This window comes from Tachypleus tridentatus, chromosome 4 (genome assembly GCF_004210375.1).
Source record: "Tachypleus tridentatus isolate NWPU-2018 chromosome 4, ASM421037v1, whole genome shotgun sequence".
Lineage (NCBI taxonomy): Eukaryota > Metazoa > Arthropoda > Merostomata > Xiphosura > Limulidae > Tachypleus > Tachypleus tridentatus.
The window spans coordinates 106,495,235-106,519,048 of record NC_134828.1 but is presented as its reverse complement, the minus strand read 5'-3'; the positions used below and the strand labels follow the sequence as shown (position 1 = coordinate 106,519,048).

The following is a 23,814-nucleotide window of genomic DNA, read 5'->3' as shown; positions in this document are numbered from 1 at the left end:
AAAGTTCCATAGTCTTTCAGTTCTCAGCTACTTTTAGCTCTATTATCTCTTCGGTAAACAAAAAAGTTTGCCACATTCGATCTGTATGATTCGCTTTCTGTTTATTTGTTATTAAGCACAAATTTATACAATGGGCTATCTGTGCTATGCCCGCTAAGGGTATCGAAACCCGGTTGTAAGTCCGCAGACATGCCGCTGTGCCACTGGGGGCGTTTGTTGAAATATATGTGCTTTACAAAAAATAAATTACTGAACAATAGGCAAGACAATATAATTAAACTAAATTAGCAAGTTTGATGGTTAAGAGTAAAGAAGTGTGGACTCTTTGTTTGTTGTTGTTTTTAATTTCGCGCAAAGCTACAAGAGGGCTTTCTGCGCTAACCGTCTCTAATTTAGCAGTGTAAGGTTAGAGGGAAGGCAGCTAGTCATCATCACCCACCGCCAACTCTTGGGTTACTCTTGTACCAACGAATAGTGGGATTGACCGTCACATTATAACGCCCCCACGGCTGAAAGGATGAGCATGTTTGTTGCGACGGGGATTCAAACCCGCAACGCTCAGATTACGAGTCGAACGCCTTAACCACCTGGCCATGATGGGTCTTTCTCTTTTCAGGAACTATGATATGATCATATCGCAAACAAAAGCGAGTGATCAAAAAATATGTGACAGTTCTTCTTTCTCACCCTCCAGTGGCTCAGCGGTAAGTCTGTAGTCATATTAACGCTAAAAATCGGGTTTCGACACCTGTAGTAAGCAAAGTCTTATAGCTTTGTGTTTAACAACAGACAAACAAATCATCTTAATTGAAAATAATGAAGACATATGTTGTAAAGTTAGAGTAATGAAGAAATAAACACGAAAAGAGTTTTCGGGTAGCTTATGAAGAAACATACGTACAAACAGTACGGTTAGAAACATACGTACAGATAGTACGGTTAGAAACATACGTACAAACAGTACGGTTAGAAACATACGTACAGATAGTACGGTTAGAAACATACGTACAAACAGTACGGTTAGAAACATACGTACAGATAGTACGGTTAACCCAGCGTATTATTTCACGTTTATCAACTGAACCTTTTTAAAATTTTTCTACATTGCACTGTTTCAGTGGATCTCAATCAAATTTCAACTGCTGAGTTATGCAAATTCGCGCAAATAATATGAAAGTATTTTAGATAGAAAAACAGACAAACAAACAAAAACTTCATTCTTCCAAATTGTCACATCGTGATCTTTTCCAAGTTTCGTTAAGCACTCGTTGGTTTTCAAAACAAATTCCTAAAATGCGAACAGCATAAACAGATGTTTCCACCCGGGCGCAGAGTTCAGCCCACGAATACATGCAGACCTATATACATAAAACAGACCTACCCATCAACTGAATCAGATTACATGCACGAGCAACAGGAGAAAAGGTGAAACATTAACACGTATTTATCCTCTACAGCTGTGTCGTAACCCTGCCATCAGCGCCAGTTTGGTCTTTCACCATCAGTATCCAATGAAAAAACTGCATTACTTCAATGGTTCTTTCTAAAAATTTTACGAGAAGAAAAGGATTTGACAGAGCTATTTATATCGTATGTACACAACACCAATTACAACAGGTGAGCGAGAATTTTGTTCATATGCTCCTACAAAATGTCAGATCTAGTTCAAGTACAGCTAATAGATAAATTAAAACTATAAAAGTAATACAAATTTAACATAAAGAATAAGCTGAGATAATAAACTGTTACAAATGTACACACACACACATGTATACACATTTAAATACATGTGTAAATTATGAACCAAAAACACTTACCAAAAATATGCTTCGTTTTAAATATTCGTGCAAAGCTACACGAGGCTTATCTGCGCTAGCCGTCCCTAATTTAGCAGTGTAAGACTAGAGGGAAGGCAACTAGTCATCACCCTTTACTGCCAAATCTTGAGCTAATCTTTTATCAACGAATAGTGGGATTGATCGTCACATATAACGCCCCCACAGTTCAAAAGACGATAATGATTGATGTGACGGGGATTCGAACCCGCGACTCTTGGATTACGAGTCGAGTACCTTAACCACCTGGCCATACCAGGCCTCTTACCGAAACTAAATAGGTGTACGAAGAACCCGGCATGGCCAGGTGGATTAAGGTGTTCGACTCGCAATCTAAGGGTCGCGGGTCCGATTACCCATTACACCAAACATGCTCGCCCTTTCAGCCGTAGGGGCGTTATAATTTTTGCGGTCAATCCCACTATTCGTTGGTAAAAGAGTAACCCAAGAGTTGGCGGTGGGAGGTGATGACTAGCTGCCTTCCCTCTAGTCTTACACTGCTAAATTAGGGACGGCTAGCGCAGATAGCTCTCATGTAGTTTTGCGCGAAATTAAAAAAAAAAAAAATAGTGTACGTGCTATAAGTTATTACAGCCATCTTTCGGATTTCAGTGGAATCGACAGATGTAGGTGCAACAAAAGGTACAACACCTTTAAGATTTTATACATTGATGTCCACTTACCTATCTACCGTACGCACACACATATATATAAACAATGTTAATGATACAGTTTGAGGCGAATGCAGTTTTTCAGATAAATGTGATATTTAATCAGTTTTTTACGTTTATATCGAGGTTAAATATAATGGACGACACATCCATCCTGTTGTGATGATTGTACACCTGCAGGTGCATCTCTTACTAGGGTACATTTTATCCATCCCACATTGTGGTTTATACCTTAGTTTTTGTTTTTATTTTATGTTCGACGCCTTTGTAGTTTTTTCCCTTTTCTAGAAAGCTGTTTTAAAACATAATCATAGAAGTTACTTTTACCTTTTCTCTCTTTCTTTAAATGTCAAAACATTTAGGTAATGTTTGTACATATATATATACATTACGAATATTAGTAATTTTCCACAAAGAGAGCCGAAGGCCATACGGAAGGAACACCTGTTTTAACCACTCGCACCGTTATACATTAGTGTGTTATCTGTAAGTCAATCAGTACACATTAAAATTATGACAAGTAAGGGGCTGTTAACGATGCAGTTTATAATGTCGTGATGTCAGTGAAACGTGCTCATGACATGAATCACGAGAAGGATTATGCATTCTGTAGGCTATAACACAGCCTGGCATATGAATTCAAAAGCAAGAATTTAGGAAAACTATTTGTTACTCATAATTTTAGTTTTATTTACTGTTTCGGAAATCTGCAGAAGTACATTTAGTACATATGTAGTTACACACCTGCAAGGAAAATTCGAAGGAAACGTTGTGTACTTATTTTTGCGTATTTTAGGTATAACTGCAATTTCCTTGGTTTTTAATGACTTAATAACAAGAGTTTTATTTCTATTTCAAGCATATAGTTCTCTATAACGTTCATATTTGTCCATGAGGTATTGATTTTATGAAGACTTGCAATCAGTAATTAAAAATTTGGGTACTTTCAGTTTAAATGAAATATGTAATTTAAAACGTGCAAAACTGTTTTAAATTTTGAATAGGCTACATAACCTTCAAACGCTTTCTGCTATAATTAAGCAGAAGTGTGTTTGTTGTATTGGTTGATTCATAAAACTAAATTATAAACTATGTAGCAGAAAATGTAATAATCTTATTAAATATATGTTTTGACGTAACATCACTATTTTGTAATTTATACAAAAGGCTTGTTTATTAAAGTCTCTTTTCAGGTTTATTTACTGATACAAATAACGAAATTAATTAGAAGTATATACTTAATTAAAGTTAAAATTTTGTTTTAGGTTTCGTCTGCCCTTTGGGTCAGAGACATAGTTACGGAATTACAACGTAAAGATTCAGGATTCGTTTCCATATTTGAATAGAGCAAAATTTGAAGCTTTGCGCAGAATCAGAAGAAAGAAACCACTTTAGATCTAATATTATTGACACCGTCTTACCCTCACAGCATGTTAACTTTTACTGGCTTGTGAATTAAGAGTTTCGAAAGTTCTGTCGTTTTTTGCACGTTCTTATAGGTTAATTGGTTTGTTTCATGTTATTTAAAATATAAATTTTAGATCATATAAAAGCTGGCTGAAAATGAAAATCGTTTAAGGTTGATGATACTGGAGTACGATCCGCTGCCATTATTATTATTTGATTAGACTGAGCAGACCCGTGTACAGAAGAGTACGAACGATGCTTCGAGCATTTTTTTAAAAAAAATTTACCCAAGTGCGAAACGATTGTATTCAATATTAGTTTTGGGACTGGGTAAAATGGTGTTTTGTCATTGACTCGACAAGTATACGAACGAATAGAGAGAAAAACAAACACCAACCTGTTTTTAAAGTAATAAAAAACATGAAACAGATCACGAGAATTCAGAATAAAATATCAGATACACTCGCCATATCGTTTCTTTGGGTTAACTGTGGGTGTTCCCGAAGACATTGTGGAGCAGCATGTTGGATAAACTTAACATTTCCTTTCGAAATCTCAAAATGATTTTCGTACTGCTTATTGTTTTGTCTTGTTTGTTTGTTGAAATTCGCGCAAAGCTATAAGAAGGCTATCTCGGCTAGCTGTCCCCAATATAGCAGTGTAAAACTAGAAGGAAAGCAGCTAGTCATCACCACCCACCGCCAATTCTTGGGATACTTTTGTGCCAAATAATAGTTGTATTGATCGTAACATTATAACTCCAAACAGCTGGAAAGGTGAACATGTTTAATATGACGGGGATTTGAACTCACGACCCTAAAGTTACGCCCTAACCACCTGGCCATGCCAGGCTATTGTTTTGTGTGAGCTTCAGTTAACATTGTATACCAGTTAAATTATGCTTCTCATTTAAACTATATTATAAATGTACAAAACACAAGTGCTATCGCTGTGACAGTTAAAGAGGCTTAAAAATTTGTTTTGTTATGAAAGTGTACTGAAGTGAATATATAATAAATCTACACCGATGTTTATAAAAGTTTTTCAAACAGGGAGACAAATAATATCACTGCAAGGAATCAAAACTTACTTTGTTGTTTTATTATTATTAATTGGTAAACTATACACTAAGTTTCATCACTTCTTAAGTGGTAAACTATACACTAAGTTTCATTACTTCTTAAGTGGTAAACTTTACACTAAGTTTCATTACTTCTTAAGTGGTAAACTATACACTAAGTTTCATTACTTCTTAAGTGGTAAACTTTACACTAAGTTTCATTACTTCTTAAGTGGTAAACTTCACACTAAGTTTCATTACTTCTTAAGTGGTAAACTTCACACTAAGTTTCATTACTTCTTAAGTGGTAAATTATACACTAAGTTTCATTACTTCTTAAGTGGTAAACTTCACACTAAGTTTCATTACTTCTTAAGTGGTAAACTTCACACTAAGTTTCATTACTTCTTAAGTGGTAAACTTCACACTAGGTTTCATTACTTCTTAAGTGGTAAACTTCACACTAAGTTTCATTACTTCTTAAGTGGTAAACTTCACACTAAGTTTCATTACTTCTTAAGTGGTAAACTTCACACTAAGTTTCATTACTTCTTAAGTGGTAAACTTCACCATAAATTTCATTACTTCTTAAGTGGTAAACTTTACACTAAGTTTCATTACTTCTTAAGTGGTAAACTTCACACTAAGTTTCATTACTTCTTAAGTGGTAAACTTCACACTAAGTTTCATACCTTCTTAAGTGGTAAACTTCACCATAAATTTCATTACTTCTTAAGTGGTAAACTTTACACTAAGTTTCATTACTTCTTAAGTGGTAAACTTCACACTAAGTTTCATTACTTCTTAAGTGGTAAACTTCACACTAAGTTTCATTACTTCTTAAGTGGTAAACTTCACACTAAGTTTCATTACTTCTTAAGTGGTAAACTTCACACTAGGTTTCATTACTTCTTAAGTGGTAAACTTCACACTAAGTTTCATTACTTCTTAAGTGGTAAACTTCACCATAAATTTCATTACTTCTTAAGTGGTAAACTTTACACTAAGTTTCATTACTTCTTAAGTGGTAAACTTCACACTAAGTTTCATTACTTCTTAAGTGGTAAACTTCACACTAAGTTTCATTAATTCTTAAGTGGTAAACTTTACACTAAGTTTCATTACTTCTTAAGTGGTAAACTTCACACTAAGTTTCATTAATTCTTAAGTGGTAAACTTCACATTAAGTTTCATTCCTTCTTAAGTGGTAAACTTCACACTAAGTTTCATTACTTCTTAAGTGGTAAACTTTACACTAAGTTTCATTACTTCTTAAGTGGTAAACTTCACACTAAGTTTCATTACTTCTAAAGTGGTAAACTTTACACTAAGTTTCATTACTTCTTAAGTGGTAAACTTCACACTAAGTTTCATTACTTCTTAAGTGGTAAACTTCACACTAAGTTTCATTACTTCTTAAGTGGTAAACTATACACTAAGTTTCATTACTTCTTAAGTGGTAAACTTCACACTAAGTTTCATTACGTCTTAAGTGGTAAACTTTACACTAAGTTTCATTACTTCTTAAGTGGTAAACTATACACTAAGTTTCATTACTTTTTAAGTGGTAAACTATACACTAAGTTTCATTACTTTTTAAGTGGTAAACTATACACTAAGTTTCATTGCTTCTAAAGTGGTAAACTTTACACTAAGTTTCATTACTTCTTAAGTGGTAAACTTCACACTAAGTTTCATACCTTCTTAAGTGGTAAACTTCACCATAAATTTCATTACTTCTTAAGTGGTAAACTTTACACTAAGTTTCATTACTTCTTAAGTGGTAAACTTCACACTAAGTTTCATTACTTCTTAAGTGGTAAACTTCACACTAAGTTTCATTACTTCTTAAGTGGTAAACTTCACACTAAGTTTCATTACTTCTTAAGTGGTAAACTTCACACTAGGTTTCATTACTTAAGTGGTAAACTTCACACTAAGTTTCATTACTTCTTAAGTGGTAAACTTCACCATAAATTTCATTACTTCTTAAGTGGTAAACTTTACACTAAGTTTCATTACTTCTTAAGTGGTAAACTTCACACTAAGTTTCATTACTTCTTAAGTGGTAAACTTCACACTAAGTTTCATTAATTCTTAAGTGGTAAACTTTACACTAAGTTTCATTACTTCTTAAGTGGTAAACTTCACACTAAGTTTCATTAATTCTTAAGTGGTAAACTTCACATTAAGTTTCATTCCTTCTTAAGTGGTAAACTTCACACTAAGTTTCATTACTTCTTAAGTGGTAAACTTTACACTAAGTTTCATTACTTCTTAAGTGGTAAACTTCACACTAAGTTTCATTACTTCTAAAGTGGTAAACTTTACACTAAGTTTCATTACTTCTTAAGTGGTAAACTTCACACTAAGTTTCATTACTTCTTAAGTGGTAAACTTCACACTAAGTTTCATTACTTCTTAAGTGGTAAACTATACACTAAGTTTCATTACTTCTTAAGTGGTAAACTTCACACTAAGTTTCATTACGTCTTAAGTGGTAAACTTTACACTAAGTTTCATTACTTCTTAAGTGGTAAACTATACACTAAGTTTCATTACTTTTTAAGTGGTAAACTATACACTAAGTTTCATTGCTTCTTAAGTGGTAAACTTTACACTAAGTTTCATTACTTCTTAAGTGGTAAACTTCACACTAAGTTTCATTACTTCTTAAGTGGTAAACTTCACACTAAGTTTCATTACTTCTTAAGTGGTAAACTTCACACTAAGTTTCATTAATTCTTAAGTGGTAAACTTTACACTAAGTTTCATTACTTCTTAAGTGGTAAACTTTACACTAAGTTTCATTACTTCTTAAGTGGTAAACTTCACACTAAGTTTCATTACTTCTTAAGTGGTAAACTATACACTAAGTTTCATTACTTTTTAAGTGGTAAACTATACACTAAGTTTCATTGCTTCTTAAGTGGTAAACTTCACACTAAGTTTCATTACTTCTTAAGTGGTAAACTTTACACTAAGTTTCATTACTTCTTAAATGGTAAACTTCACACTAAGTTTCATTACTTCTTAAGTGGTAAACTTCACACTAAGTTTCATTACTTCTTAAATGGTAAACTTCACACTAAGTTTCATTACTGCTTAAGTGGTAAACTTCACACTAAGTTTCATTACTTCTTAAGCGCTGAACTTCGCGAGCACAAAATTTAATTTAGTTAAGGCAACATTTAGATCCCTTTACTGAGTTCTTTAAAAAAAAAACGCCTTTGGTGTAAGATGCAGACTTGTCCATATATTTGGTTTCTTTGGTTTTGAATTTCGCGCAAAGCTATCTTCGCCAGGTGGTTAAGGCACTTGAATTGTAATCCGAGAGTCGCGGTTCGAATCCCAGTCATACCAATCATGCTCGCCCTTTCAGCCGTATGGGCGTTATAATATACGGTGAATCCCACTGTTCGTTGATAAAATAGTAGCTCAAGAGTTGGTGGTGGGTGATGATGACTGGCTGCCTTCCCGCCAATCTTACCCTGCTAAGTTAGGGACGGCTAACACAGATAGCCCTCGTGTAGTTTTTGCGCGAAATTCAAACCAAACCAAACCGTGCCTCACATTCCACAGTGCGCTATGCCAACTACTTAATCATGCTTTGGAAGTATAACACCAATGGGGTCATGATTTATACCTTATAGTTTGATATGTGTCACAAATGCTCGTGGCTTATTTCCAGAAATATGCAAACATTAAGCGTTGAAGTTCGTATAGATTATATGTGGTTTTATATCGAGTCAACTTCAAGTACGAAGAATACAGATATTTTAATTTTCATCATAATATGTCTAAGTTATAGTTTTATTTTTTTTCGCGCAAAGCCACTCGAGGGCTATCTGCGCTAGCCGTCCCTAATTCAGCAGTGTAAGACTAGAGGGAAGGCAGCTAATCATCACCACCCACCGCCAGTTCTTGGGCTACTCTTTTACTAGCAAATAGTGGGATCGACCGTACCTTTGTAACGCCCCTACGGCTGAAAGTGCGAGCATGTTTGGTGCAACGGGGATGCGAACCTGCGACCCTCAGATTAGGGGACGCACGCCTTAACCCACCTGGCCATGCTGAACCTATAGTTTTATATCCAACAACATTTATTTCATTTTATAGAGTTTAGCAACTCTGGACATTGCGAATGTATAAACATTAGTTTTCAGTATGTAAGATGGCATATTCAAATACAGTACGTAGAGGATTTTGCCTTGGTTGTAAATAGTATTATTCGCTGTCCTAGAAGCCTATTAATTTCAAGTTTCTTTTCATGGTAACGTTTCTCTAATTCCAAAGTTTCAGTAATACTAAATTAATATTATAAATAAAAAGCAATTGAATGGGAAGAAGCGACGTTTGTAATCTACATAGAACAGTGAATGGCAGTTTAGAATCTGATGACGTTCTTGACGTTCAAATGATGGGTCATTCTAGTGTCCAAATATGGGGCGCACGTTTCCCAGACAAGAGAATAGATAACATTATAACCTAGTTACGTAAAACTAATTGCGTTTCGTTGTGTGAAAAGGGGTGTTATTGGAAGTGTAAGGCCAAATGAAATTTTAAATTATCATCACGTGAGATTGCAAGACGTGCTTTCCTTGATAGAACGATACATCTAGTTTGAAAAATGTTTCCACAGCTAGATTTGTTCGTCTGTTAGTACCCGCCCCCTGCTGGACTTTAAAAACACCGGCGCAACAAGAAATACGCAGAGGAATATTCTATATTGTTTTGAAGACTTCCCGCAGTAAGCCTGACTCGATTTTTCCGAGAAGCCACTGCTACTTACGAGGTGAGATATTACTCCGCTATTAGATTGGTGAGATATTACTCCGGTATTAGATTGACCTCAGTGCCGATTTTTAAAGATTTACTCTTTGGCAGTATGAATTCAGGAACCATTAAGAATGATATAGTGTCAGCTCGACAAATGTGGTGATATTGGCATATTTTTAATCCCAGTAATTTGTGGCTTTTAAAATGCTGTTGCTTTAAACGAAGATGCAAACATAGCCCATATAAAGTAAAAACGTCTTCTTGTTTGTTTGTTTTGGAATTTCGCCCATAGCTGCACGAGGGCTATCTGCGCTAGCCGTCCCTAATTTAGCAGTGTAAGACTAGAGGAAAGGCACCTACTCATCACCATCCACCGCCAACTCTTGGGCTACTCTTTCACCAACGAATATTGGGATTGACCATAATATTATAACGCCCCCACGGCTGAAAGGGTGAATATGTTTGGTGCGACTGGGATTCGAACCCGCGACCCTCAGATTAAAAGTCGAACGCCTTAACCCACCTGGCCATGCCGGGCCTCGTCTTGTTGCAAACAGAAAAAAAAAATGCTCAAATTGTAATTTCTTTATTTCTCAATTAAACATCCAGTGAGGTTCCTCTCACAGTTCTATACAGTAATGAAGTTTAGACTGTTTATAGTTCAGTATATGGATTTGGATTAACTTGAACATTCTAAGATGTCCACACCTCGTGAGGTATTGTTGAGATCACACCCAACATTAACATTAACAACGAGGGTACACAACTGATAAAAATGAATTCTAACCATTATAAGTAAAACCATAGGAACAGTATATTTAATTTAGTTAGTTAATTTGTTTTTTTTTAATCTCGCGCGAAGCTTCACGAGGACTATCTGCGCTAGCCGTCCCTAATTCAGCAGTGTAAGACTAGAGGGAAGGCAGCTAGTCATCACCACCTACCGCCAACTCTTGGGCTACTCTTTTACCAATGAATAGTGGGATTAACCGTCACATTATAACTCCTCCCGGCCGAAAGAGCGAGCATGTTTGGTGCGATGGGAATTTGAACTCGCGACCCTCAGATTACTAGTCGAACGCCTTAACTACCTGGCCAAGCCGTGCTAGTTTTAATTTAGTATATTCATTGCTGGATTCATTTTTTACTTCTGATATAAATAGGTAGCTTGTTTTGATCAAAGTTAACATTAAGAAACTGTTAAATGGAAATTTTGTAAATACATTTTCGTTTACCCGTATAGATATACACACAAAATAAAAACATGTACCTTGTCATACGACGTATTAGAAACATATAAAAATACATATTTGACATTTTTTATGTTTTCAAATTTGTTTTTAAACATATTTTATTTTCTCCAACAGAATGAAGCCTCGTACATCAATATTTATCGAATCTTTATCACTGGTAATGATAGTAGCTCATGCGATGTTTGTTGTCCAGGCCTGTCCATTCATGGGTTCTTCTCACACTATGTGTATCTATAGGCCGATGGCATGTCCAGGAAAGAAGCTTCTTCGTAAGTGTATTAACCACAATCTTTACATTGTCTTATTATAGGTTTAAGAGGGCAAACAAATGTATGGAATCGAAGTTCACGATCTCAGATTTTTATTCTTAGCTGCAATCTTAATACTGAATTATTCCAAATCTGAGCTCACGTTCAAAATAATTTTACATTCCTTTTTATTCTTTTATTAAAACCTTTAGAAGCAAAACATTCATACAGAATCTGAGCTCACGTTCTACTTTTGTTTTTTGTCAGTATAACTGTATCGTTGGTCTCCATTTTAACGTTTCATTGTTTGAATTTCACGCAAAGCTACACGAGGGATATCTGCGTTAGCTGTCCCTAATTTAGTAGTGTACGATTAGAGGGAAGGCAGCTAGTCATCACCACCCACCGTCAACTTTTGGTCTACTCTTTTACCAACGAATTGACCATTACATTATAACCTCCCCACGGCTGAAAGGGCGAGCATATTTGGTGCGACGAGGATTCGAACCCGCAACACTCGGATTACGAGTCGAGTGCCTTAATCACCTGGCCATGACGGGCCTGATGTTTTATTAGTGATGAAATTTTTAAGAAGTACAGGCACTCACCTTTGTGAGGTTCTGATCTCCTGATGTGTGGAGTACCCAGTTTTCTGTGGGTTAAAGGTATCCTTTCATGTACCATTCATATTCAACTCCCACGAAATAGTAAAAAGGAATGAAATTCATTAGTGGTTTCCGAAAAGCAAATGGTACTATCATTGGAATATTAAAAAGAGTTATCACTGAGTTTCGGTGAGTACCAACAAAAGTTTACCACTAATTATGACTTTATAACATTAAAAAAGCTACCGTTTCTTAACTTCATGACAATATTCTGTGATAGTATCGTTCACGTTACTGAGCTGAGGGGTTGAAATGTGACTTAGTTTTTTCAGTTTAAAGAGTTAAAACAGTAAAACAGTAGCGTAATTATAAATTTTAAGAAGGAAAATAATCTTTAAAAAACAGTTATAAAGATATTATTACACGAAACAGCTGTATAACAAAAATACAGAAACCTATATTAGATTATAAACAAAATAACTTTGAATGAAAAACTGTAAATAATTTAACGAATCTTTCAACAATCGTATGATTTTCGTCGAATAGAATTATATGTCAACTTCCGGAAGATCAAAAAATTATTTAAAGTGGGTTTCTCATCATCACGAATCCAGGAAAATTAGCGTAAAAGCCCAGCATGAGGTTCGGATGCTCGACTCGTAATCTGAGGGTTGCGGGTTTACATCTCCGTTACATTAAGCATGCTTGCCCTTTCAGCCGTTGGGGCGTTATAATGTACGATCAATCCAACTATTCATTGGTAAAATAGTAGACCAAGAGTTGACGGTGGGTGGTGATGACTAGTTGCTTTTCCTCTAGTCTTACACTACTACATTAAGGAAGGCTAACTCAGATAACCCTCGTGTAGCTTTGTGCAAAATTTAAAGAAAAACAACAAAACACTTTGTGTGTAAAAACTATTAGTAAGTTCGATGGTTTTCATACAATAAGACTATATGTCATTCCTTTGAATATCAGTTTAAACTATTTTAGAAAGTCAGATATATTTAAAACTGAATAAGATTATACATTATTGACTATTGGCAGTAGCCATCACAGATTAACCTAATGATTTTAAGGCTAGGCATTTGTTTGCTAAACGTCTGTTTAATCGAAAGCTCGTACAAGGTAAATATGTTAATTAACCCTAACTTAATTTTTTAACGATTATAATAAAACAAAATGCTGAAGTCAAAATTTTTTAAGCTTTTGTCGATGTGAATTTAAACTTTGACTCATATTTAGCTTCCTGAATGATATATTTAACATACATATATGTTTTTCTCCCCTTTTGAAGGAAGTGGAGGGTTATCTGTGGAACACAAACAGAGCATTGTTCATATTCACAATAAGCTTCGGGCAGCAGTCGCTAGGGGACAGGAACATGGTTTGCCAGCAGCTAGTAACATGCGTCAACTGGTAAGCGTAAAAATTTGAACTATAATATATATATATATTAATGTAAAATATTATTTTGGAGTTTTCTTTACTTGCTTCCTGAGGTTCAACATCTGTAAAGGCTACATGCTGAATATCTGATATATTAAATAAAAATGGAAAAATTACATAGGAAAATAACGTTTCTGTGACTTTTAGAAATATATTCTTTAACGACGAATCCATGGTTTGCCCACTGCTTATCGCGAGTGTAGTTTTATCTTTTGATTTATTTTTAATAAATTAGTGTTTGACACATTTGAACATGGAACTTTATACAAACTTAATGGAGTAAGACTATGTTAAACAGAAAGGGAATGAGCAACATTAGGTGAATGTAATATGTGTTGTAGAACACTGACCGAGTACTGCAGATATTATATATATATTTATGTTGTATAGCTCCAGATATCCCATGCTTTTCTCTTTACTTCTGAAATGTAAACTTTTTTAATTTTTTATATTAGAGGTCCCAAACATATGTTTGCCCTCTCAAATTACTAAGACCAGTTCATTGAAGCTACCAAAACTATTTTGACCATGGGGTTTTACTATTTTGAAAGGAATAGTAAAGGTCTGAAAGTATTTTTTTTTCATTGAAATTCAGGTAGCTTAATGCATTCGTTAAACGATATATTAACAACAGATGTAAGGCCTTGAATGTAACCTATATTTAATAAGCTTATTTGGTTGACTATTCCATATTTTCATGTATTTTATTTTATTAAACTAAATTACGTTACATTTTAGCATTTGAAGTTTCAATGCTTTCTAATTTTAGAGCTGGGACGAAGAATTGTCTGAAATAGCCCAACGATGGGCAGACCAGTGCATGGATGGACATGATCAAAACAGAAACGTAGGTAGGTGACGTTTGCCATGGTTATAAATATAGATATTCGAATTATAACTGGTTTTAAATATAGTGTAAAACAAACCGAAAAATCATTTCATTGTTCGTAATTATGATATTTAAGCCTACTTTTAATATTATGAACTATTGTATTAAACATTTCTGCCCATTTTATCAAACCTAAATTGGTATTATCAATTTTAAATTGATATGTTAATTCTTGACTTATTCCATAGAAGTTTATTATTTCAGGCTACTTCGATAGAGCATATTTAAAGTAAACACCAAAAATAGTTTTATTATTGAAAAATGTCATTTTCTCTCTCTCTCTATATATATATAAATATATATGACCCTTCTGTTTTATACGAGGCAGTAGATTGCGATTAAAATTATACTGATTATACGTTGATAGCTAATACATATCAAACAGTCCCACTGTTTATTTTTTGAAAAGTACAAACATTTTTTAATCAGCATGTATGATAAAAAATATCAAAGTAATTTCAAGTGATAAGTGTCTCAGGCCTCGCTTATTTGTCGCAGACTCAATATTGATTTTTTTACTCCAGTTTTATGTTCTTCGCCAATTTCCAATTATTTCAAGATGTTTAATGAAATGGTAAGAAATTTCAAAATTTAAAACCACAATAGATAAAACATAGCGATTTATTTAATATAGAGAATTAACAGAGAGCGTATCAAAATATATCTAAACTAACAATTCATCGTGACAATTGATATTTTATAGCATTTATTATAGTGTGGTAATGTTTTTCATTGTAACCGATGGTGCGTTCTTTTAAATTAGTTGCAGAAAGTAACTTCACGTTCAGCCAGTTTTATAATAACGAATTAGCTTATTTCTTCCTTAATGTTGGCTACTATCAATATCACTTGTACACAGATTTAGTTTGAAGGCCTAAAGTTACAAATGACGTTCAAATAGAAATACCTCGCTTGTTATATTACAACAAATGTAAGAATAAACTTTATCGGCAGAAATTCGTGGCTAGTTGATTGATGAGCTAACGCAAAATATTCCACTAGTATTCCATCACTAAAAACAAAACTTGACTGGTTCAATGGAATTTATATAAGTTGTTTCTCTTATAGATATTTGTGGAAACTACGTTTATGACGTCTTTTATAATACTCTAAGTATTTAAGACTACTTTTACAATATTTTGGACTTTAACGTCGTATGCCTCTCTGTTAACAATTAAATTAAAACATAGGCTTACAACGGACGGTATAATGTTTATATGACCTACCTTTGCCTGAACGTTGCAGGTATTGTTTGTAAGTAGGACTTAACGTGTACACCTACCGTTATTTAAAACATCATTTATGAATTTAATTTATAAATTCCAAAGTGCTCATTTCTTGAATGCTAAAATCTCCGAGTCAGCACATTTTTTTTCACTTGTGAAACAATTTTTAAAATTTACCAAAGAGAAAAGTAAACTTCTGTTGTGAAGTTAAGATTACGAATACCGCCTTAACTTAGTGAACGTTGGAAAGACAATGAAGCTCAATTAACATTTTTTTCAGCTAAACATTGATCAATATATGTTTGTGTAGGCCTAAATTTTTACAAAACTATGAAATCAGTTTTGGACTTGTCCAAAGAAAATATTTCATCTCGTCACCTTCCAAGTTAGATTCTTCCTCAGCTTTCGGTTCTTTAAAATATTATATTAGCCTATAAAATAACGCTAATCGTGATGTAACAAAAACTTTATATCGATTAACATTAATATTATCCTCTGCTAGTACAGCGATAAGTCTACAAATTTACAACGCTAAAATCAACGGTTCGATTCCCCTCGGTGGGCTCAGCAGATAGCCCGATGTGGCTTTGGTATAAGAAAATACACACACACTATACACAACATTAATATGGTTGTAGCGACACCAATGTGAATTGCTTTAGCCAGTTCATGCAAAAACTTCTTTCCTGATGTAAGATACGTTTGTAAGAAATGGGCACAAAATTTTTCTGTTTATTTTGAATATAGTGTTTACAGAGCATCCTAAGAAATTGTTTCGCTTAAATTTATTTTGAGGTTTCGCGTAAAAGGTGGATAATCTATATTCAATACATAATGACTGAAGTTACAAGCAACAATTTTCTGATTAATACTTTTAGAAAGATTTCCAGTAGGCCAAAATGTAGCTATCGCATGGACTTTCAACAAGGAAGATAATCTCAGAGACGAACCGGACTGGGAGACTCAGGTTAAAGCTTGGTATGACGAATACAAACGAGTTGGTTTTAACCATAATCATCTTTATCCATTCAAGTTCAAATATAGTGCTGGCCACTTTTCTCAGGTTATCTATATTTTCATTGTAGTTTTGTTTAAAATATAAGCCTTAGTGAATCATTCAGCAAATGAAATTAATCTGGCACATTGTTATGAGTAAATTTGGATCACGAAATTTTAGGTAAAGGCACAACTTTTAAATAACATAAATTATCCGTTAAATAAACCAGTTACATCGCAATACAAAACACATACAAAATATCCGTGATGACGAGAACACCCACTTACAGAGAAAATTATATATTTAAAAAACGGATGGTAGAGGAGCAAACAACGTTTCGACTTTGTTCGGTCATTGTCAGGTTCAGGATGACCGAAGAAGGTCGAAACGTTGTTCGCTTCTCTGCTAGTGCTTTCTCCACCCATACCAGCCGTTCTTAAATATACATATTAAATATTTACATTTATTAGTTAGTAATGTTATGTGTAAGGATTTCAAGCATAAATTGTTTGTTTTTGAATTTCGCCCAAAGCTACTCGAGGGCTATCTGCGCTAGCCATTCCTAAGTTAGCAGTGTAAGACTAGAGGGAAGGCAGCTAGTCATTACCACCCACCGCCAACTCTTGGACTACTCTTTTACCAACGAATAGTGGGATTGACCGTCACATTATAACGCCCCCACGGCTGTAAAGGCGAGAATGTTTGGTGTGACGGGGATGCGAACCAGCGACCCTCAGATTACGAGTCGCACGCCTTAACCGGGCCATCGAGCATAAATACTTTCTCTACTTTAAGCAACCACACGCTGTATTGAAGAATTGCTTCATAATTTGCTAAATTTCTTATTTTCGAGTTTCCTTACTTGTCAGTGAATTATGTTCATACGTGAAGACACTTTTGATAACATGTACTTGAAAACGTTTTTTTTTTTGTCCCCGCTAGTTAGCGGTAAGTCTCCGGATTTACAACGCCAAAATCATGGGTTAGATTCTCCTCGGTGGACTCAGGAGATAGCCCAATGTGGCTTTACTAAAAGAAAAACACACTTCTTTTCTTTAGACGAGGCCTTGCAGTTACGTTGCTCAGATTGTGAGTCATAGGTTTTATGGATTGTGGTCTCACTAATGTCAAAACACGCTCCGCATTTTGGGGTAGGGAGTGTTCTTTTAGAGTTACAGCTGAGTCCCACTATTAAAGTCGATACAATGTTAAGAGTAGCCCAAGAATTGGTGATAGCTTTTGTTAACTGTCTATTCTTGTGTGGCTTTACATGAAAGTTGAGAAAAAATCTTTTTTTTTTTGTTAATCAATTACTTCTGCTTATAAAATCGCTACTTTTGTTAAAGTGTTTCATTTATTATGGCGAAATAATTTCCTTTTTAAATTTCGTTTGTAGGTCGTTTGGGGTGACACTTACAAGGTTGGATGCGGTTACACGTACCACTTTGATCGTATGAGAGGCTTCTCAAAAATATATGTATGCAACTATGGACCTGGGTAAGTTAAGACACAGAATTTAATTTTCATCAGATATACATAGACATCAGACCGATGTTTTAAAGATCTGAAATTTCTGGTTCCCGTTATTTTCTTTTATATAAATTGGTCATTTTTTTTCCCTTCCAGCGGAAATGTTATTAGTGGAACTATGTATCAATCCACGCACAAACCATTTTGCAGCACCCATGGCCTTCGGCCGTCTGTCAAGTACTATGGCTTATGCGGTAAGTAAAACTATTTTTTTTAAAATTGAATAATGATAATAGAGAACTAGCGATATTCACGATTGTATAATTGCATGTTTGATTCAATGGGGATATTAGCAATATTCAAAAGTATAAGGGCGTACAATTTAAATAAACGTGCAATTCGCATTTTAGGTCTGCTTGACCTTCTTATAGGTCAGTTTTTTTTTCTTTAACTTTTGACCAGATCTATTTTCATAGTATGTGCGTTTATAAGCAATTGATGCTATATTCCCTGCATATGAAAAATATGGCAGGTTAATACCATTACGTTCTGATCCCGCTAGTACAGCTATAAGTCTACGGATTTACAACGCTACAATGAGGGGTTCGATTTCCCTCGGTGGGCTAAGCAGATAGTCCGATGTGGCTTTGCTAAAAACGAAAACACACACATTACGTTCTGAATATAAGACTTTGTTAATACTGTCGAAAATAACTCAGTTTGAGTTGTTTTTTTAAGAAAATGCCCCGGATGTTAATGTAACGATTGGAACGAATTATGTATCTAGACTCGATGCATCACAAACGTATTGTTATGCGTATTCAAAGTAATGTGCAAATTATATACAAATTAGATATAATTATTAAAATTTATTTACTTAATCACCACTGAACGATCATAAACTAATTAAACTAAAATTTTAACATATATTTTAATGACGAATTAAAAATATTTTAAAATTTGAATAATCGAAACATGTATTTTACGTGAAGAAACAGGAATGACAAGGTTTTTAGCTCTCGCACTGCTCTTGGAATAGCCTTCATCTGTCGTGCTCAGTCTGGTGGCTATGATTACATACAACTGCCCCACTCCGCAATTTTCATTCTAACAAGCTTCCGTGAAAAAACGGCGTAGGCAGTCTTTAGACCTCACATCTTGGCAAACATTCTATCAATCATGCACGTGAAGGCCGTTTCCCAAAAACACGATTAAGCAGACCAGATGCATGGAATTGTGCACTGGGGGAACTTGGAAGGTATGTGATTAAATGGGACTCTTGTAATTCCTGTTTATTCGCTACCCCTTTCTAACGAAAACAGCCACTGATTTCCAAGATGAGCCTTGTGAGCTTTTACCAACATTAGATTATTGTTTATTTTTTGGCTAATGGTATCAGGAGATATGATCAGCTACATCACAGTGTGTTTTCTTTTTGTGGGTGTGGGAGGGAGAATGGCAAGACTTTTCATTTCTAACCATAATTCCACATTTTAGATGAAAGCTTTGTTTCGGTATAAGACGTGTTCAAATAGGCCTTTTCTGTCTTATGTATATGAGGTATGTGAACAACAACAGCAACAAAAAACTTTCATGGTAAAAGGTATGGCTGATCTATACATGATAGCAACGCATACATAATAACTGGAAATTCGTTGTGGCAGCTTGAGTCGCACCTGTTACGATATAACGCTGCAATATTTTGATAAAATGTGGTTAACCCTCTGTATTTTAACGTTTATTTAAGACCTAATTAATGTAATATTAAAAGGTTCAAGGTCTAAGTCTTGTACTTTGTTAAGCAGAAGAGGACGAAGATAATATACACGCTATGATTATGATGGTCATGGCAATGATGCACGAGATGGCGACGAATCCTCACTTGACGAACGTCTACTCAAATGACCATTCGTCATCTGTTTCTTTTCGCAGCCCCAGGTATGAACGGTCACGAAAAGCCAACTGAGAAATATTTTATTTTTGTGGTAATTTACTTCGGTGTGAAATATTGTTTAATTTTTTTATATATAATTTTAAAAATATTATATATTTTTAAATTTCGTTATTTCTTAGAAAAAATCAACATTTGTTAACAATTGAAAATTATTTTATTATTATTATTATTTGCTAATTGTATTTATAAATAGTATAAAGTACAATTCTGTGATGTGATGCGTGTTTATTTATTGAGTTTATGCTATATTAACATTTTATATACATATATTTTGAGTCCTTTTTAAATCAACATTCTGCGTATGTGACTGATCTCTCTCTCGGTGTTTGGGTATTGTATGTTCGTACCGTGGAGGGTCAGGTTCTCTTTGACCTTTTCCTCCTGACTGATAAAGTATTCTTTGTTTGTTTTTGAATTTCGCGCAAAGCTACCCAAGGGATATCTGCGCTAGCCGTCCCTAATTAACGGTGGCTGAAAGATCAGGGTGAAGGCAGCTAGTCATCACTACCCACCGCCAACTCTTGGACTACTCTTTTACCAACGAATAGTGGGATTGACTGTACATTATAACGCCCCCACAGCTGAGACTAGTATAAGACTAAAGGGAAGGCAGCTAGTCATCACCACCAACCGCCAACTCTTAGGCTACTCTTTTACCAATGGATAGTGGGATTGACCATCATATTATAACGCCCCCACAACTGAAAGGGCGAGTATGTTTACGAGGTTACGCCTTAACCACCTGGCCATACCAGGCTATGTGTTCGTTGTAAGATATGCTTCATACGACATGTTTTATTCATTTTCTCGTTCTTCATATACATTACAGAGTTACGAATATCACAAACGAAAAGTGGGGTATAGAAAATAGAATAAATATCATTACAGTAACATATATATAGAGCTAAATACAAATAACAAAAATTATGAAAAATGTGTGTCGTTGAGACAGGGGAGAAATTGTTTAATACAAAGATGTGTCAGCGAAATTACAACACGGGATATTTGATTACTGCATAAAACATTATAATTCTTTATTCTGTTGTTGAGTGTGAAACAACACACAATATTCATACAACTTAATGATGTTCTAATTTGATTTTTGTAACTTTACCTCTGTATATTTATTACCCTAATTATATCAGATTTAATTTACTTAGATTACCAATGAAAGAATCCTTGTTCCCCCGTAATAAACATCTTCTTTGTTTCCTTACCTTCGTACTTTTTGTTATATTTTTGCCTAATAAATAAATTATTCATTGTGATTATATATATATATACTGAATTGGCCAAACAGGCTCCTAAATATTCTATATGCACATATAACTAATAACAATAACGCACTGTTTCGTTGTAATATGTGAGAAGTTAGAAGGAGCCTAAGATTAATCCGAGAATATATGGTTCGTATCCTGTTGCCGCAACAATGCACTCTGTACTTTAGTGCATTAGAAAAATGGCGGCCCAGTCTCATAATTCGTCCAGCTAAAGCAGGCCAGTAATTGGCGGTGGGTGCTGTTCATTAACTACCTTATCTTTACCTAACAGTTCAAATTAGAGACTGTTATGCGTTGATAGTCCATTTTTTTAGCTCTGTGTGAAGACTTCAAACAAATAGTCATTTTCCAGAAATATAATTTATTAAAATCTCAACCCAATGTATCTGCTTAGTGACTAGTTTAAACCTTTTAGTTTTTCAGACATACCTTAGGATACTTTATACAAATAATATTTACCCACTACTGTTAGAAATAAGCTGAAGCCTCTTGTAATTTGAACTTATTAAAAAAGCGTGATCTATGGGCTCTCCTAATGTTAAAATAAGTCTTCAGTTTTTGTCGCTTCCTTATGTAGACGTTCCCCGCTGGTACGGCGGTAAGTCTGCGGATTTACAACGTTAAAATCAGGGGTTCGATTCATCACATCTTAAATTCACCTTTAAGTTTGAAAAATAGTATAGTCCACACTTTGAATTTGTCTTTAACAATTTTTTATTTTTTTTAACAGTCATTAAAATGACGTCAATAACTTGATTTGAAATACTTCTAGTATATTCTTCAAAAATTTTGTCTTTAAAACATTTACGTTACTATTTACTTCGAATTGTATTAAGTGTTTGTATATTTAATTTTTATGTGCATGTGTTTAAATTCGTTTTAATTTAATAAATACTGTTTTAGTTCGTGTCAGACTTTGAAATTTATTGAAAGTAAAATTGCGAGAATTTCTAATAAACAAGAAATAACATTTTCAGGGGATTAATATGTATCCAAACCACTTATTTCTTATGTTTTTAAAAATTGAGACTAGGAACGTAAGATGATAAAAAAAATCCTGTTGCAGTGGAACACATTATGTAAATAACAGTTTCATTAAAATATGTAAATAACAGGTGATACAATTTTATTAAAATATTGTAGTATTTAAATAACAGGATTAATAAACATAATACAGTAAAATATGTACGAATATTGGTGTAATATTTTTCTTTCGTTAGGGGGTTCTTTTAAATCGTCTAGTAAAAATAATTCAAAATCCAATTCATGTAAACGATAAGAAATTAATTATTTTTTTTTTTTTTTTCGTTTTACAAACTTGTATACTACATTTATAAATCATGCTGAATGACAATGATAATGTAAAAGTAAACTTACTGGTACAAAGTGCGCGATAGGTAACTCATATTCAAATATTTTACTGAAAAATACGCACGAAAAAAAAAAGACATTAATTGATTCACTTTATCAGATAGAAACACCTCTTTATCTCCTTGACTATCCTTTAATTCTTTTATCGACAGTTCGTTGACCGAGTATTTATACTGTACCATTGATCTTACTGGAAAAGCTGGCGTCAATTAAGTCTTTAGAACTTTGTAGGCCTAATTTAACGTCATCATTACCACTTGCTGCTCACCCTAGTTAACAACAAAATTAAAGCATTAGAAATATAGCTTATGACAATGTTTCAGTCATTTAACTCTAAAGGTTTTACGCTTCTGCATTTGAATAAATTCCATAAACTTTACTTTAAAGAGTAGAGACAGCCAATGTGTATAAAGAATAAATAATTTAAAGAAAATATCCATATATAAGAAATCTGGTATACGTTTTGCTGTTTTTAACGCAGAACAATGGAACTAGAATGTTGGACTACAAGCATATATAAAAAAAGTTAAGCTGGAACCACGTGATTTTCTAAAAAGAACACTGGAAAGTTGATTGATGGCAGAAGTTAGAGTTTATTAGCATATCTGCTTTCTTAATACTTTTCGTGTGTAATCGGATTGAATTATATGCCTAGACATTTAAAAATATTAACATGGGTTAAGCTATTAGTTACACCCTAGTAGCACAGCGGCATGTTTGTGGACTCAGACTGCTAAAAACCGGGTTTCGATGTCCGTAGACGACAGAGCACAGGTCGCCCATTGTGTAGCTTTGTGCTTAATTCTAAACATAAAAATTAGTTATTATTTGATTTCATTATACCAAGCTAGAGACTGGTTTAAAAAATAAATAATCATAAATGTCGTTTTCAGTAAAACAAATATAACAATGTTTAGGGACCTATTGCTCTACCACAGCTGTCCCATCCTCTAAACTAAACTGAAAACATTAATAAAATACTACAGATTTTAGAGCCAGCTTTAAATGTACTGTACCAACAACATCCATAGGCCAACAATCCTGTTAGAAAAATAGAACTGTACTAACTAATGATAACTCCTACCTTCACAGAATTTATTTGTCCCACTTACTTCTGCTATTCTCCCGTTCAATATGAAAAAAAATGACACATCAACACTATCAATTATCTTTACAATCTTAAATACCTTCATCAGGTTCCGTCTAATTCTTCGTGTTTCCAACAAACAAACAAAAATAATTTTAGAGATCTTAATCTCTCCTCCTATTAAAACCCCTCCATCCTCGGGACAATTCTAGTGAATTTACTCCGGCTTTTTT

The 23,814-nt window shown here is 34.1% G+C and overlaps 1 protein-coding gene across 2 annotated transcripts; it reads left to right on the top strand.

Annotated features, from left to right (window-relative positions):
• The first annotated feature begins 1,391 nt into the window (after positions 1 to 1,391).
• On the top strand, positions 1,392 to 20,858 carry LOC143249846 (venom allergen 5-like). Of its 2 annotated transcripts, none has more exons than XM_076500392.1 (8): positions 1,392 to 1,617; positions 11,120 to 11,274; positions 13,156 to 13,277; positions 14,077 to 14,158; positions 16,301 to 16,485; positions 17,816 to 17,916; positions 18,046 to 18,143; positions 19,695 to 20,858. In XM_076500392.1, exons 2-8 carry the CDS (start codon positions 11,121 to 11,123, stop codon positions 19,853 to 19,855), a joined length of 903 nt encoding a protein of 300 aa, XP_076356507.1. In that variant the 5' UTR covers positions 1,392 to 1,617; position 11,120; the 3' UTR covers positions 19,856 to 20,858. The 2 variants fall into 2 exon arrangements, with proteins under 2 accessions (XP_076356507.1, XP_076356506.1); XM_076500391.1 differs by lacking the exon at positions 1,392 to 1,617 and adding an exon at positions 9,606 to 9,768.
• The last annotated feature ends 2,956 nt before the right edge of the window (positions 20,859 to 23,814 follow it).

Bases quoted from the DNA above. Each gene is read 5' to 3' on its own strand.
- LOC143249846 (XM_076500392.1), top strand. From the start codon at position 11,121: ATGAAGCCTCGTACATCAATATTTATCGAATCTTTATCACTGGTAATG. The intron at 11,275-13,155 runs GTAAGTGTATTA...CCCCTTTTGAAG, and splicing joins TCCAGGAAAGAAGCTTCTTC to GAAGTGGAGGGTTATCTGTG. The intron at 14,159-16,300 runs GTAGGTGACGTT...TAATACTTTTAG, and splicing joins TGATCAAAACAGAAACGTAG to AAAGATTTCCAGTAGGCCAA.